Consider the following 16,884-nt stretch of genomic DNA (forward strand, 5'->3'; position numbering starts at 1 on the left):
GACTATTTTTAAATGGCCATTTGCTCTCACTTACACAGGAGGTACTAGAGCTGTGTATTCGCCACTGTCCTGTCTCCCGAGGGACCCACAGCCTAGTAGGCCCCTGTGTCCCTCTCCAGCGTCACAGTCTGCTTTCCCTCTTCCCTATTCTGTTCTCCATCAACACTAAATCACTTGTCAGTTCCATGAAAACAGCCGGTAGTTACGTGCTCTGGTTCTTTTGTACATGCTGTGTTGTTCCCTTTCCCTGCCATCCCTTCCCCCTTTATCTGCACAGTTAATATCTCTTAATTCTTCTTTATCCTTTAAAATCCCTTCTAAATATTAGTTGCCTTCTTTTGTGAGCACCTCTCAGCTCATTCTCCTTTTTATTCCCCACCCAAGGGGAAAGAAAATCTCCCCCTCCTGCTACCTTTCATATTTTCGTTATTGAGCTTTGTGCTTACTCTGTGTCATAATCACTAGTTCACATATATGTCTTTCTTCCCTAAAAGTACAGTTTTATTTAGTTTTGTGTCACTCGGGAGGTTAGCACAATGCTTGGCACAGAAGAGTTGCTCAAAAATATTTTAATTCAGTTGAATTCAGGAGACAGGGCTTTCTGGGTAGAATGAGCAATGTGAACAAAGGCCAAAGTTATGAATTACTCTAACCTGTTCTGGGTGCATGAACTAGTTTGGCTAAATAGGAAGATGCATGCTGGGAAAGAGGATTGGATGATTTTGGCAAGGCTGATGTTGGAGGCTCTTAAAAGCCAGATAGAGCAAACTTGATAGGTAAATATCAGTTGAATGAAGAACACTTCTCACTTCCTTCTGGCCTTTGCTCAAATCTCTCTTCAGTAGGCTTATCCTGACCACCTGCTTTAAAACCACCATCTCCATTTCTCCATTCTCCCATCTTAACCCCAATATTTTTTTTTTTTTTTTAAGAGACAGGGTCTTGCTCTGTCGTTCAGGCTGGAGTGCAGTGGTGCAATCGTAATGCATTGTAGCTTCAAACTCCTGGGCTCAAGTGATCTTCCCACCTCAGCCTCCCAGGTGGCTAGGATTACAGGCATACACCACCACACCTGGCTAATTTTTCTATTTTTTATAGGGATGAGGTCTCATTATGTTGCTCAGGCTGATCTCAAACTCCTGGCCTGAAGTGATCCTCCCACCTTGGGGTCTCTCCCAAAGTGCTAGGATTATAGGCTTGAGCCACTGCACCCAGCCTATTGATTTTCCTTTCCCTGGTCTTCCTCCTTTTTCCATAGTACTTCTAACCTTCTGGGTATGACATGCTATATAATTTACTTATTCATTATGTTTTTTATTTATTGTCTGTCTTCCCCATTAGTATATAGGCTCTCCAGGCCGTGACTGTCTTGTTCACTGGTAATTAATTCCCAAGTGCCTAGAACATTGTCTGGCTCATAGTAGGTGCTTAGTCAATATTTGAATTCTAAATTAATTAACTGGCATAGGTAGCTTAGGTATGATTCATATGGTTTATTTTTGAAAGAAAGAAGTTATTCTATAAAATTGCTCAGATCATGCCAGCTGTTTGTAATATAATCTGGGGCAGGGCAGGGGGGAGAGAGGTGGGGGAAAGGGAGTTATATTGTGTTAAGATTTCTTGCCTTAAAAATCAAGTTGGGAAATAAAAATTTTAAGGACCTTTGAGTTTATTCCTTGCCTAGAAAAATGTTTCATGTGGTGATTCATACCCATGCTTTAATAAATTCTCTCTTTTTCTTTCTCCACAGACCTTTGTAGTATTAAACAGAGGGAAAACTCTCTTCAGATTTAGTGCCACGCCTGCCTTGTACATTTTAAGTCCTTTTAACCTGATAAGAAGAATAGCTATTAAAATTTTGATACATTCATATCCTTTTCTACAAACATGGAGTGAGTGCCGCAATTGCATGATACTTGTATATGTTTCTGATATTTGACAACTGAATTGTATATTAAGTTTTTTACTAATATTGTATTTGACTCTCCCACTAGTCAGAGGTTTAAGAGTGAACACCTGCCAAATCCCAAGCTCAGCTTTGGCAAATTTTTTTTTCTTAGGATGGTATCATGGGAATCTGGAGTTTTGTTGGTATCACTATGAGGAACAAATTAAGATGATAATCTTTTATTGAAGTCTTAACTTTTTTAAGTGCTCAGACTTTAGTGATCACATTGCATGGTAGACTGTTCAGCTTGTTGATATATTAAGATCCAATAGTAGAATTTTTTGAAAGCTAATTCTTGAGTTACAAATAGTTGAATGAATGCTTTAGATATCTGTCTTGAATTCTTTTTTATTTATTGAGCAGTGAGTTTAGAAAGTGTCTGAGATAGTTCTCAGATGAAATAGACTCCTTGTTACAGAGGTTTGGTGCAGCTGGTAGGATAGATTTGAATCTTTTATTCCCCTTCAATAAAAAAATGTCAATTTATTCATCTGGCCTGACTTTCACATCTTATTAACATAGGAGAGTATGTGCCAAATGAAAAATTACGTGATGGGTTTACCAACATTGCATAGTGACTTTAAACTTTCATGGTTGGCATTTAATTTAATAGCACTTAGTCCCATGCTTCAAAGAGTATTGTATCCTCCAAGTGAGTTGAGGAAACCAGCAATGGCAACTTAGTAAATCAGTTTTGTAAGCTTTTATCATATTTTATTAACTCTAAGAAGTTAGCAAACTGGTCCTGAAATCTGTAGTTCACAAGCAACATAGTTCTGAAATCTGAAGATTTACAAGGAAATAAATAATTCACGATGGACTTCTTCCCTTTCTGTTGGATCAGAGGATGAGAGCTTTTTCTCTTCGGGTTCCAAAGAGCATGAAGAAAAAAATCCAGCTGTAGTGATGTAAAAAATCCGCTGTAAGAAATATTATCTCTTTTTAAAACTCCACTAGTAGAATAAAGATGGTGAATGCCATTAAAAGAGAGAATGAGTTAGCAACAAATGAGACATGGCTCCCATGCTTGTTAAAGTGACAGTTAGAGTTTGAGTAACTCATACTGACCTAAAACAGTTTAATTTTTCTCAATAAACAAGAACAGAAACGGCTGAGAAAGACCCTGGATCGAACTGAAATGACAGTATGGTTTGTTATCCATAAACATTCCTGGGCACTTTAGAATGGGTTTGCCCCATTATGTAATTCTCAGGAGTATGGTGGTGCAGATGTCTTTGAAATCCTTACTTAACATGCCACAGCTGGTTTCCCACGTTGGACATAATTCCGTGCACATCGGCTGCACTGACTGGTGCCTTGCTCCCAGAGACAATTCCACCCTTTAGAAGGACTGGGGGAAAAAGTGAATCATTACATGTAGGTTTTCAAATAACTTGTTATGCAGGATAATTAACTTAACAATAAATAAGGACTAAATAATATAGATTTAATTGATCTTCTTACCTGACAACTTTTGTTACTACGTGCAAGGGTATTCCATAGTTGAGATGCAAAGCGGTAATGGGGAAATGTTTTATCCCAAAGGAGAACAGTAACAGCCTTTTTGAAAGAAGGAGGATAGCCATCCTGCCCCATCCATCTACAGTTCTCTGGCCAGGTGTTGGATACACATAGTAGCATTCTGTGTTGATAGTGAAAACCATAGATTTCATTATCGCCTTGCCTTTGCCTTTGCCTTTTTCTACTCTTCTGTGCTTTGATTCCTTTCAAGTTATTGATTATAGATCTCCGGATACCCAATGTGAAATGTGTGTGTTTTCAGAGGAAAAAACAGGCCAGATTTTATATATTCCCCCTTGACTCTTCTCTACAGTATTTAGCATGATCATTATGTGCACTATTTTGACCAACTGTGTATTCATGACTTTTAGTAACCCTCCTGACTGGTCGAAGAATGTGGAGTAAGTAGCTCACTTATTTATTTCCTTGTTTGTTTTAAACATTTTTAATCGCTAAGTCTTGTTTTGCCACAATTTATCCATCAAGGAAAAAAATATTAGTTACTACAACTCTTTATTTCACAGAGAGGGCTGAAAAAACGTGAAATTTAAGGAATATCCCTAGAACTTAACTCTAGACACAGAAAGTATGCACTGGAAATTATGACCTTTTACACCCTCTCCTCCCCCCGTGCTAGCTGGTACCTGTGCCTTGTAGCCCCATCTCCATCTCATGTCCTCAGTTCCTAACGGTATGGTCTTCTCCACTTTAGGTTTCCCTTTCTTTTTGCCTCCTCTGAGGTTAAATAAAAATAGCTCTGGGGCCTCCTACCTGCTTCAAAATGATCATGCAGGGGCCGGGCGCGGTGGCTCACGCCTGTAATCCTAGCACTCTGGGAGGCCGAGGCGGGTGGATCGCTTGAGGTCAGGAGTTCGAGACCAACCTGAGCAAGAGTGAGACCCCGTCTCTACTAAAAATAGAAAGAAATTATATGGACAGCTAAAATATATATATACAAAAAAATTAGCCGGGCATGGTGGCGCATGCCTGTAGTCCCAGCTACTCGGGAGGCTGAGGCAGTAGGATTGCCTGAGCCCAGGAGTTTGAGGTTGCTGTGAGCTAGACTGCCGCCACGGCACTCACTCTAGCCCGGGCAATAGAGTGAGACTCTGTCTCAAAAAAAAAAAAAAAAAAAATGATCATGCACTAGCTGGACGTGGTGGTGCATGCCTATAGTCCCAGCTACTCAGGAGGCTGAGGCAGGAGGGTTACTTGAGGCCAAGAATTTGAGACCAGCCTGGGTGACATAGCAAGACCCCGTCTCTAAAATAATAAAAACTAGATGGCAGTACAGAGTTGTTTCCTTGGAGTATCATTCAGGACCCAAAACAACACTCCAAAGTTCTTGGTGTGTGCATTTCAGTAAGTTTCATTTAAAGCATTCCTTTTTCATCCTTCCTTCCTGTTGCATTGGCTGAGCACTTTCTGTTTTGTCTTTGTTAGTTGAAGCCACACTTCAAGCAAATATTATCTTAAAAGTTTCATTTATAATTTCTATCTGTCAGAAATTACCTCAAGCTATCCATTTCTTTGACAGGTACACGTTCACAGGGATTTATACATTTGAATCACTGGTGAAAATCATTGCAAGAGGTTTCTGCATAGATGGCTTTACCTTTTTACGGGATCCATGGAACTGGTTAGATTTCAGTGTCATCATGATGGCGTAAGTTCTCTGCTTACTTTATTGGTATTCTGGGTGTGATTTTGTGTGTGGAGTTGTACTACTGGGTGTATTTGTATGACAGTGTTTGTAAGTGTGAGTTTGTGGACACAGCTGTATGAGGAATTAATGGAAAGTCACATAAGGCCCTTTGGGCCTATGCCTATGATTACTACTTGTGAGGGCCTCTTGTGCCCAGGCAATGATAGCATATCCTGTTTATGGAGAAGAAAGTAAACAGGCTTTATAGCCAGGAGAGAAAGTAGGGAGTGATTTCCTATTGAAGCTCCCTTGTATTTTATTCCCCCTTATAATATTGACCAAGGTTTGCATACCCATGACTAGAGGGCTTCTCTGAAGACTTGGAATTTTTTAGGTGTAAACCTTCAGCTAAAAATGAGTTTCCTAGGTATATGTTTTATCACATGTAATTTAATGGGGCTGGCCAGGTATTGCAGATTTTAGAGCAGATTTTAGAGTCAAAACGTGAGCCAAGGTATCTAAACTGGCGCTTTCTGAAGGGTTACCAGAATTTTGAACTGTTGCTAGAGATCGATGTAACTCCACATTGGTGTGCTAGCTGCTCTCGGTAGTTTGTGTTGTTTTAGCAATGATATGTATCTTTGAGAGACTTAGCTGATGATACAAAAGTTTTAGCAGGCTTATTATTTTATTTCCAAGTTGGGAAAGCACTTGATCATTCTGGGGGTGTAATGGGGATGGTGAATAGGTTTTGTGTGTGTGCATGAAGATGTGTAAGAGAGAGAATGCATTTAAATATGTATAGGTGTGAGCATCAGATAGATTTATTTCAACTGTAAAATGTGAATGAATGATATGCATCAAATATTTGAAACTGGAACTTTGACTTTCTGTTATATAAAGGCAATTTCTCGCTTTCTAGCATTAGGAATACACATTGGTGTTCATTTAAAATTTTAAGTTTCCTTGCCAGGCACAGGGCTGGCAATAAAATGAGCACTTAGCACAATATTTGCTCTGATCCCATGATCTGAATTTTCCTGAGTTCTGCTGTTTTATGTTACAGGCCAGAACTTTATCTTTAGACATGATCGCAGTCATATGATTGCAAACCTTGGATAAGTCATACATACAGACATTTAGTCATTTTTGCCATTATCTTCTAGGGAGTTACTTTAATGTAGACTTGTCTACATGGCTCCTGCTGCCAAAATTGGTCTTCCTTTCCTAAGAAATTGTCCGCAAAACTTGGGGACATAAGCCTTTGCTACATTCTGGCCTCCGTTTTTACTAAAAACTGTAAATGGGCTGCCAGTAAAGCCATTCTGATTCAGATCAGCACATTGCTCTGCTGATCAAGAGAATAAATTCCAAGAACCTCCTGGATGTATCAATTCTTTCAAATATACTTTTGAATTCTCCTTGTCCAATTAAAAAAAGTGTTCCTTAAATGTTTATATTTTGAAACTTCTTTTTCAAAGAAAAAAATGAAATTATAGCTTGTATATATGAGACCCTTTCTTCCCCCCCATTCTCAAACCCTCGCCCAGTGGTATCATTACAAGTTAACTTTGGTTTGATTCTGCAGGTATATAACAGAGTTTGTAAACCTAGGCAATGTTTCAGCTCTACGCACTTTCAGGGTACTGAGGGCTTTGAAAACTATTTCGGTAATCCCAGGTAAGATGGTCCGGGGTTGGTGTTAGGTGTTGGGTTAGGGCGCTGACGTGACGTATTGTACTTTTTGTTTTGTTGTGGTTTTGTTTTCTTCCTTTGGTGTTTGTGTTTGTGTCTGTGTTTGTCATTTGTGTCTGTGTGTGACCTCCCTTACTACAGATATGTGACAGAGTTTGTGGACCTGGGCAATGTCTCAGCGCTGAGAACATTCAGGGTTCTCCGAGCTTTGAAAACTATCTCTGTAATTCCAGGTGAGAAAATTTGTACATAAGAGTGACTTTGCCGCATCTTCTCTTTTCTCTTCATTCATTTTTGTCCACCACATTCAAAACCAACGTCAGTACAGTTGATATGGCCTTGCATTCTGCATGTTTTTCCTGGGAGACATTCTCTGGAATGGCCCCTTGGTCCTTAGGCAGTTTTCTCTGACAGTGCTTGCCAGGCATGCAGCCCCTATTCCATCCATGCTGTTGAAAAAGCACGTGCTTATGAATCACTTGGATCTTACAATATCTGGAAAAATTGTCACAAAGCTAGCTATCTCTTTGTACATAAATCATTTGCTTCCTGATCTCATGGAATTACAGTAATTTTAACATTTGCCTTCATTCCATTGCTTGTGATTTCTAGGCTTCCTTTCGCATGGTTTGTTGATTGGATGTTATTCAAAGAATTATACTTTTACTGTGTTAATGGAATTATTTAATCACAGAAGAGACCTACCCAGTTAATTAATCCAATGTTATAGACAAATTTAAGTTAGCAAACTGAACTTTAATCATCACTATCATGTTCTACTGCTGTCTGTTTCACTAGAATAAGAACCAGTAGACATCTGTACATATATTCAGGGATCATTCTCAAACATAAATCCCAATGAAAACTTATACAGGTGCTGTTAAAAAAAAAAATCAAAGGTAAGATAAGCTACAACTAAAGGTATGGGCAAATAAAAAGTACAGAAACTTGAGGGGGAAAAAGAGGAATCAATGGGTGGGTTGAGACGTAGTTGATTGACAATCTCTTTAAAATTTTTGCCTTTTTCTTTTTGGTCCTGGTTGAGCTAGCCCAGTGGTTCTTAACCTTTTGAAGGTTTTGGATCCTTTGAGAATCAGATGAAAGTTCACAGATTCCCCCTGAAGCCCATCCATGGACCTCAGGTTAAGATTCCTTAATTTAATTTAAATCATTGCAACTGGGTAATACTTATTTTTCTAAAGACCAGTCTTGAAATCTAGAAGGGAAGATACTTTAGTTAGTTTTGTGAGCCTAAGGTATACTGGCAGTAACTTGGCAGAGGTCAATACTGTTTTGCTCTTTGGACTTTAGCTGTGTTCATAGGTTTTCCTAGAGACCAGGCTTTCCACAGCAGTTCTACAGGAAATAGGGACACACAGAACAGAGCTCTCCTATTCTTGGCATCACATAGTTCTTCCCCTTGTGACTGACTCAGAAATATTTATTTTCCCCTTTTCAACATCATCTAAATATCAGATAGGGGTTGGGGGGAAGCACAAAGGTAGAATCCTGGAGAGGGCAGACTTGGAATGTGGTTGACCAAGAACCTCAAGGAAGGTAAACCTCAGTTTCTCCATTTACACATTTGGGCCATGGAGTGTGCCAATAAATTAGTGCCCTGTTAAAGATGAATTCTTTTATTTTTAGCAATGGTAGCTGCCTCCTTATCAACCAGAGGCTGGATGTCAGTTGGAATATATCCTTCTTGGCAAGAAAAAACTACAACCCTGACTTATCAAGATTTAGTTCCTGGCCAGTTTAAATCCATGTAACAGCAAGCCCAGCTCATTCTCCAGGCAACCCCACACTGTTCATTGATGGTGGTCTAATCCTTAGGCAGGCCTTGTCTTATTTTTTAAGGTATCTAGAGGGCCAGATCTTCACTTTCATTTTTTCCTTTGGTCTGTGTCCTCCTCTGGCCCCTTTTAAATATGATCCCGTGTTTTCTGCTCACTTCCCCCAGCGTACTCTGCAAGGCATCTGTCTCTTTATGTTCCTGTGATCTCAAAACTTCTCTTCCAGAATTAAATTCGAAAGCTGTATTCTGTTCACTAACTAGGGCAGCAGATGCTATCTCTAGTCTAGCTCGTAGCTTCTGTCTCTGTCTGTTAACTTTTGACCACTGCATTTCTGCACGATAACTCTTGGCTGATGTCCATTATTTATCCTTAATTTAATACTCCAGGAATACATATACATTCTCTCTCTCTCTCTCTCTCTCTCTATATATATATATATATATAGTGTCTAACAGTGCCTGGCCCATAGCAGTGCTCCATAAGTGATTGTAGTAGGTAGTAGCAGTTATTATAAAGAAGAAATCTAAGCCCAAAGAAAGGGTTTGTGTCAAGATTTAGACTTCAACTTCACAGTTTGAAATAGATTCCCAGATTCCTATTTCCAGAAGCGCCCCCAATTGAGCTGGCTTTGGGAGGCTAACTGCTATGGAAAATAACCTTAAGGGATAGTAAAGCCAATACTAGATCACTGTCAGCAAGAGTGGTCTATTTGGATCTTGAATTGAAGTGTGATTTTTGATCCCAGTCCTTTTGCTGCTCCCATTCTACCTTTTAGATTTAGTAAGAGAAATCCGGTAAATGACATGATATCTCCTCAGGGAGAGTCTTCTTTCATCCCATGTGAAATTCTAAACTTTTCTGTCTTGCCTTCTCCCATGGAGGGCTGTTGTCTACTCCTACCTGCCCACTACCCAGGTCTCCTTCGAAGGCAGGAGCACCAGCGTATGAGTCAGTGGATCGGGAGCCAATTCTTGCTTTGAAATCTAAGTCATTTTGACTCCGGGGTTGTAGAGCTGGACCATAATTTCCCCTTAGGAAAACCATTGTTTTGTGTACCAAGTTTCTTCATGGATCACATCCGTGGAACTATTGCTGTCTTTGCCTTATCCTGTTCCCAGTTTGGTTACAGGTTTTTGCCAAAGCTGCCAAAAACAAAATGGAAGTGAGAGCAACCACAGAACTTACAATGGAACCTGCAAGATCTCACAAAGCTCTTCAAGTCCCAATTCCCTTTATGAGAGTTTTTCCTTTCCTAGAGCACTCACTTCACCTGGGATGACACTGTCCTCCCTCTTCACATCTTTGGTAGATATTCTGAATGTATCAAGGCTGCCAAGACTCTGGAATATTGGAGGGTAGAGTGCATTAGTGAGCTCCAGCCTTTTGTATAAGAAATACTTTACTTTAGAGCCTTCTTATAGCTTAGAAAAGATCAAATCCACATCCTAATGCTTTTTATTGCTAACTCGAGACCTGAATACGTATCATTCATGGTTTGCCTTTTGCTTCAGAGGCATCAAGTTGGAGAACAGTCAGTGCATGCAAGGGTCTGCCAGCTTCAACTTGACATTGAAATATTCTGTCCAAAAGTTTATATGTCTTAAAACCTTGTTGTCACTTTGTATTTATCTGGGGCCTGGGCACAGAAATGAACTTCTAAGTGACTCTGACAGAAGCTTCATCATCTTCTGCATACTGTGATCACACGCCACAGGGCTGACATGCCCAAAGAGAGGGTAGGGATCTCAAAGGAGGGTTTTTAATTCTCAAAATTCTGGTTTTTCTTGGAGAGCAGCACTTAATGGGAAAAGTAGAACTGGTTGCCAGAGCCTCACTTGTCAGTTCCTTTTCATTTCCATCATCATTTAAGTGGCTTCCCCAAAGCACTACTTTGCTGCTCATTAGCACTTACTTAATATCATTCTGTTCTCTTTAGAGTTGTACTTTCTTGATTGTTTTTCTCTTGGATATTTTATTTATTTGCTTTCATTTCTGTTACTTTCACTCCTAACTGGTGAAATCAGATAGGAAGCAGGGAAAATGATGAACCCTTCTCCTTCCCATTCCAGTGTTCAAAAAGAAAGCATTTTCTTTAACGTATGTTGTGAATGTGGCAGTTTCTGCTGCAGAGTGAAGGGAGACACAAAGTATTTTAAGGCTGTATTCAGACTTGTTTCTTTTAAAATATTCTAATTATTAATCTTGCTTTCATATTTCTCCTTTTTCCACATTGCTTCTTGAGAAAGATAACTAAAGTTAAACAACGGTCCTAAGTGGACAAACACAGGATCCCACTGACCGACCTTTGAGGGCCAGTTTAGTTTAGGACACACTTTGTGATGTGAATCTGATCTCAAGTAAATAAATATACGATCCTCAATCTCTCCCAAATTACTCTTGACCTGAAGAACCTTCAAGAACTATCAATTTAAGGATTACGTTTGCAGCAGAAAAGCTGACAGGGCATTACTTTACCCCCAGGACTTGTCTGGACCCAAGCCTAACTCTGGGAACTAGGGAGTTGTTCTTTCCCCTGGGTTGAGAACTGCTTGTTACTGCTACGGACGGAGGCTTGTACCAATATTAATTTTGTAGGGGAATTAGCTCATGTTGCTTCAAACCACTTAAATTTCTCAACCTGAGCTACAAACTAGGGAATATCAATTAACTTTATTTATAATCTGGTCGTCACAGCAGAAGATTTTGATCCCAATATGCATGACTGATTTCTCTGGATGTAACAAATAGGCAGGCTTTGTTCATTTGTACAGGGGATTGCTGGGTATTATGAAAGGTGACAGGGAGGTTCAGAGGTGCCTTTGAACATAGAGTGGAGTAGAATTCTATAGCAGTGGCTTCACCTGCTTCTTAAAATTCCTTAAATATCAACTTCCTCTCTGGTAGCTGACCTTTTTGTACATTGGATCCAGCTGTCTTTTCTTGGTCTGTAGTAAATATATTAACTGCTTCTGCTCAGACACATACCAATGCTAGTTAATGTTAGTCTTTTCCAAGAGTTCTCACTGTCCAATTAGCCCCCACGTGGCTTCTGTTGCACACTCTGTTGTGTAGGAGTCGTTTGAAGGAGCATTCTGCTCTGTTTTGGATAATCGGTTTTCAGTCAGTATCTTGCTTGTTCTGGCATGTGGTGGTGTGAGCCAATAGAAGCAGCAAGACAGCCTCTCTGCACAGCCAGAACAGGGGCGTTCTCCATTCTTGCTTGCGTCAAGGCAGAAATTCTACCAGCAACTTCCTGCCTTTACTGACCTGTGTTGATGATGCCAGGGAGCATTTTGCTGGGTTTGCTAGTATGTTGGGCAACCACTGCTGGCAAGACTGTAGAACTTGAGCTTAGGAAATGCATTGATAGCATCATCTCCATAAATTGGCATTGAAGTCTGTAAATACGGTCATTGGCAATTATGGACCCTAATGGAAGGAGAAAGTCTTGGCTGAGACTAGTGTATGGTGCAGTGACTATTTACATTTAATATTGCTACGTAATTGTGTGCCTTCCTTCACCTACAGACATTAAGCCAATCACCTTTCTTTTTCCTTTGCCTTGTAACTTTCCTTTAGCAAGCTGAATGAGAGTCTTGGAGAGTAAACTTTTTAGATGGCTGTAGTTAATGTTATTTAGTGGTTATTCTTGCTTAATTAAGATTTGTTTCTCTGAGCTACTGTGAAGTATAAGCAGCTGAATACCATTTATGACTAATTTTTTACTAATACTTTAAACTTCTTGAAAGGTACTATAAAAGAACTCTCACCAACAAGATGATCTAAGCCTCAGACTTAAAGTAAAACTCTTGAAGAAAAATTTTTTTTTCTTTAGCTTTCTGGGCTCATGTTCGCAGATTTCTTCAGCAATGACATCTGGTTTGTGGAGAAGAGAAGAGATGTTAAACCAACTGACTATGAGCGTTCAGGTTCATCCCTAGGAAAGTGATGAGTCCCATGCATAGTTGGTATATTAGATTAGTAGAGTGTCTCTGGTTGCAAATAAAAGGACACAGGAGTAATTCAGGGAACCCAAGGGCTGGAATGCTCTTGGGCTTCTGGAAGCCAGTAAAAACCAGAATACAGAACCAGAAAGCCCCAGGTAGCAGGAAATACTTTGTCTCCGTCTCTCTTCTCTCTATGTGTCTACTTCCTTTTTCTCTCTCTGAGCGTACTAACTTCCTTTACTTCTCCCACACATCTTAATACAATGACAGAATATGGCTACTGCTTAGCTTCCAAATTTATTTATTACCATTTCCACCATATGAGAAGATTACTCAACTGTCTCTTGTCCTCTTCCACATTCCTGTAGGAAGGGATCTGGATTTAGGTCAGATGTCCCCCCGGACATTTGTAACTACTGAGAGAAGGTGACCTTGTACAAACATGGCTGCTGAGAGCCCACCTTTATGGAACAGGGGATAGTTGGAGCTCACAGCCTGGAATTTCCAGTTATATGGGCTTGGAACTGTCTAAGGAGTTCCCAGCCCAGGAAAATCAGATTGTACTCATATTAAAATTGTATGCTTTTTAATTAATTAATAATGCAGACTCGTTGGTTTGACTATTTTGTAGTATTATATTCTTGTTACAAATACAAATAACAGCTTACGGCTCATTTCTCAATTTGGTTAAATTAGCAATAGAAAAGGGCTTGAATGACCGATCATCCCACATTCAGACAGGTGATTGTGTGAACCATCAGGAGAGATGGCTGTACAAGTTCTTCATAAAGAAAACCGGGAAAAGAAACTCCACAACCAGTCTTCAGTGGGCCATTCAAGTAGATTTTTAAATCACTCTTTGACTTTGAAAACAACAGGTCTGCATAATTTTAGAAGCCTAGAATTGAATTATTGACCCAATACAGACCCACCTCAACCTAGTCAAAATATGATGAGGACTTTTCTATTCCTCAGCAACTGTGTGCAAATAAGTTCCATAGCACTCGAACAATTTTTACTTCTTCATGGCTGCCTTCTGTTTTATACAACCAATACCTTTTAACCTAGCTATATAATTATGACATGATTTCTCAGGGCCTTAGGTCTACAGGATAGTTTGAAATTTCAACTGCTTAAACCTAAACAAATATCTCTGCCCTGTTTTTAAAAGCTTGTAGAGAAGATTCTTCGGCTTCTTCTCCATGGCTCACTGCCATGTAGCGCTGTTTACCCACTGTAGACGAGAAAATGAGACCCTGTGAGGTGACCTTAAATTTGATCTGAAACACAGTGGGTCATCAGCATGCTTTCTGATCACCTCTCTTGATGTTCTTTCTGCACAGCCCAGTGAGGAGAAAAGGAATCAGATTAGAAATGTCTTATTTCCTTGAGCCCAGGCAAGCTCTTCTTAATCCCTTGGTGGCCACAGTCTCCATGGAAGGCCCACTCCGTATAAAAGTACAGACCGCTGCACACTTCCGCGTCACCACCATCTAAGTCTTGGCTCGTTGTTCTTTAATTCCCCATAGATCTCTTTTAGGATGTCTGTGTAAGAAGAGAGACATTTCTCCTTCATTTACTCTTCTAATAACAATTTATTAAGTGCCCACTTTGTGCCAGGTCCTATGCTAGGCACAGCATCTATTGCTACTATTGGATTCACACAAAAAATTCTACTGGGCTCAACTTTGAAAATTCTAAGTGTTTACTTGTAAAATACAGCAAAAGAAGAGTCATGTCCGTACCACCCATCAGATCAACATCAGATGAGCTTAACCCTGAGCAGTGTCATTGTCTCAGTTATGTCCCTTGGAGGAAAGCAGTGTATGTATAACAGTGGTAACTAACAAGTGTTGAGTGCCAGCTATATGCCCGGCAGCATACTAGTTATTTTACATTAATAAATGTAAAATATCTTATTTGAACTTCACAACAACCTAGTGAAGTTGGTATTGTAGATCCCTTTTTATAGATGAATAATAATTGTTCAGACAATAATTGTTAATATTTGACTCATTTACTGTGTACTAGGTGCTTTGTTAAGTGTTTTATATGAATCCTGCTTAATCAACAGCTCTATAATATTCAACTATAATTATCCCCATTTTAAAGATAAAAAACTGAGATTCCAAGAGGTTAGTTATATTGCTTAGGTCACACAAGTAAGTGGCATAACTTGGTTAAGGTTAGTGACTGTACAGCTGTCCACTTCAAAGCCAGCGTTAGGATTCCCTTGAATTTCGTTCCAACCCTCTTGCCTTCTGAAGTGGGTCAGGGGTAAGATCCCTCCTGGGGCCTCGTGTCAAGGCTCAGTGCCAGCCCCTGGCTCATCCTGGTGCACTGGCCACCAGGGGTGCTCAGTGCTCTGTTCGCTGTGTCCTGTGGATAGCCTGATGTCTAGCCATGCCATGGAGAGCCACATGTTAACTCGTTTTGGCCCAAACAGTGTGAACCACAACCATATTTTTCCTGTGTCTCCCATCACTGATCTCTCCCTCTGGAATTAAGATATCTACTTTCAGGTCTAAATTTGAACCAGTGTCTTGCATTTAAATCTCAAATTAAAATGCATGATAAGTGTTTTTGTTTTTAATCTAGGACAGAAAACAGGTCATTGTAGAAAGCAAGGCATATATGTGATACAGAGGTGTATTTGTAAATGGAAAGGCAAGCTATAAATACTGGATTGATAATAATTGTCCTTTTCAATCCATTGGCATTTCCAGAGCTCTTGGGAAAATATTATTGTACCTTAATGATATTACTAATTGGCTTTTAAACTTTTCAGTGGTTTTCTTTCCAACCTAGAAGCCTCCTCAATCCCTGATTTTTTTCATTTGTTTCTTCGGCAAATATTACTGAGTGCCTGCTGTAGGCTAGGCACTATAGATACCGCTGTGAACAAGACAGACATAAAAAATTGATTATAACCATGATAAATGCGACAGAGGAAAGTATAAGGTGCTATTAAGATACTGGTAACAATGGGGAAGGAAGAAGAATTGCAAAGTCAGGAAAGGCTTTCTGGAGGAATTGATGTTTAGACTGAGACTTAGAGGGTGAGTAGGAGTTAGGCACAGAGGACAAGGTAATGAATGGAAGGGAGCACTCTTGGCATGCATGAAGGCCCTGAGGCAAGTAAGAGGTTGGCTCGTTTGGGGAACTAAAAAGTAGTCAGAAACAGGAAAATGTTCCCAGGAAGAAATGAGCTACATATTGGTAGCAGGAGCTTTCTTTTGCTTTTTAAGAAATACTGAATTTAAAATGGATAATTCTGGAAAATTGATGATTTTGCTGACTCATTTTTATTCTCTTGGTATAAAGATAAAGCTGCCACATTGCAAGGGTGGTGCTGTGGGAAGTAGTAGAAGCCAATGGCTAAGAGGGAGGGGAGGGGGGAGGGCTTTGAGGTGACTCTGATTCTGGGGGTTCTGTCTCCTCAGGCCTGAAGACAATTGTGGGTGCCCTGATTCAGTCTGTGAAGAAGCTGTCAGATGTGATGATCCTGACAGTGTTCTGCCTGAGTGTTTTTGCCCTGATCGGACTGCAGCTGTTCATGGGGAACCTTCGGAACAAGTGTGTCGTGTGGCCCATAAACTTCAATGAGAGCTATCTTGAAAATGGCACCAAAGGCTTTGATTGGGAAGAGTATATCAACAATAAAAGTAGGTGGCCCCTTCTCTGCAAGAGGAGAAGGAAAAGTCTATCCCTAGTTTACATGGTCAGAAGCCACCACTGGTATTAAAAAAGTAGTTGGGGCCAGAAAGGAGTGGCAGTGCTCATGGAAGTAGTTTTGTGGAGTTATTACCTTTCCTCGAGGTAGGATTATATTCAGAATCTCTCAAACATCACCCTTCTCTCTATTTTCTCCCCCTTTAAAACCAAATGAAACTTTATAGTTTCTTTTTATATACCCCTAAACTTTTGATTTGAAGTTCAGGCTTAGAAGCTTGATAAAAATTCTTTTTTCCCTAGCTGAGTTACCTGGGACATTTAAACATTTAGTCCAGATTATACCTATGGAACCTAAGTTTTCTTAATACTCCTAAGACCTTAGTGATTGATCTGGTCTAGGGGATCATGTAGTCTCGAAGGCACCATTCTATCCTGTTACAGTTAAGGAGTTTTAGTAATTTTATTTGAGAAACCAAAGCCCTTGTGTCTTACGTTAAGGAGGATTTGGTGTAGTGGTCCTTTATAAACTAATGAAAAAAAGTTAGCAATATCACTATTACTTATGAGGAAATAAGGTCAGTTAAGTAGCTATAAGAATATGTTGCAAAGGAGATTTTAGGGACACATGCAGGAAAGGGAAACATGACTTCTAAT

General features: G+C 39.8%; 1 protein-coding gene across 11 annotated transcripts in view; it reads left to right on the forward strand.

Moving 5' to 3' along the window:
• SCN8A (sodium voltage-gated channel alpha subunit 8) overlaps positions 1-16,884 on the forward strand; it is a 180,927-nt gene that overhangs the window by 75,240 nt on the left and 88,803 nt on the right. For 7 of the 11 annotated variants that reach the window (XM_069491135.1, XM_069491141.1, XM_069491140.1 and 4 more), the window contains 5 exons: positions 1,751-1,869; positions 3,781-3,870; positions 5,007-5,135; positions 6,951-7,042; positions 15,999-16,220. In XM_069491135.1, coding sequence (XP_069347236.1) covers positions 1,751-1,869; positions 3,781-3,870; positions 5,007-5,135; positions 6,951-7,042; positions 15,999-16,220 — 652 coding nt within the window. Of the gene's footprint in view, positions 1-1,750; positions 1,870-3,780; positions 3,871-5,006; positions 5,136-6,702; positions 6,795-6,950; positions 7,043-15,998; positions 16,221-16,884 lie in introns of all 11 variants that reach the window. The other 4 variants (XM_069491136.1, XM_069491142.1, XM_069491145.1 and 1 more) reach the window with 1 other exon arrangement.

This window comes from Eulemur rufifrons, chromosome 16 (assembly GCF_041146395.1).
Source record: "Eulemur rufifrons isolate Redbay chromosome 16, OSU_ERuf_1, whole genome shotgun sequence".
Lineage (NCBI taxonomy): Eukaryota > Metazoa > Chordata > Mammalia > Primates > Lemuridae > Eulemur > Eulemur rufifrons.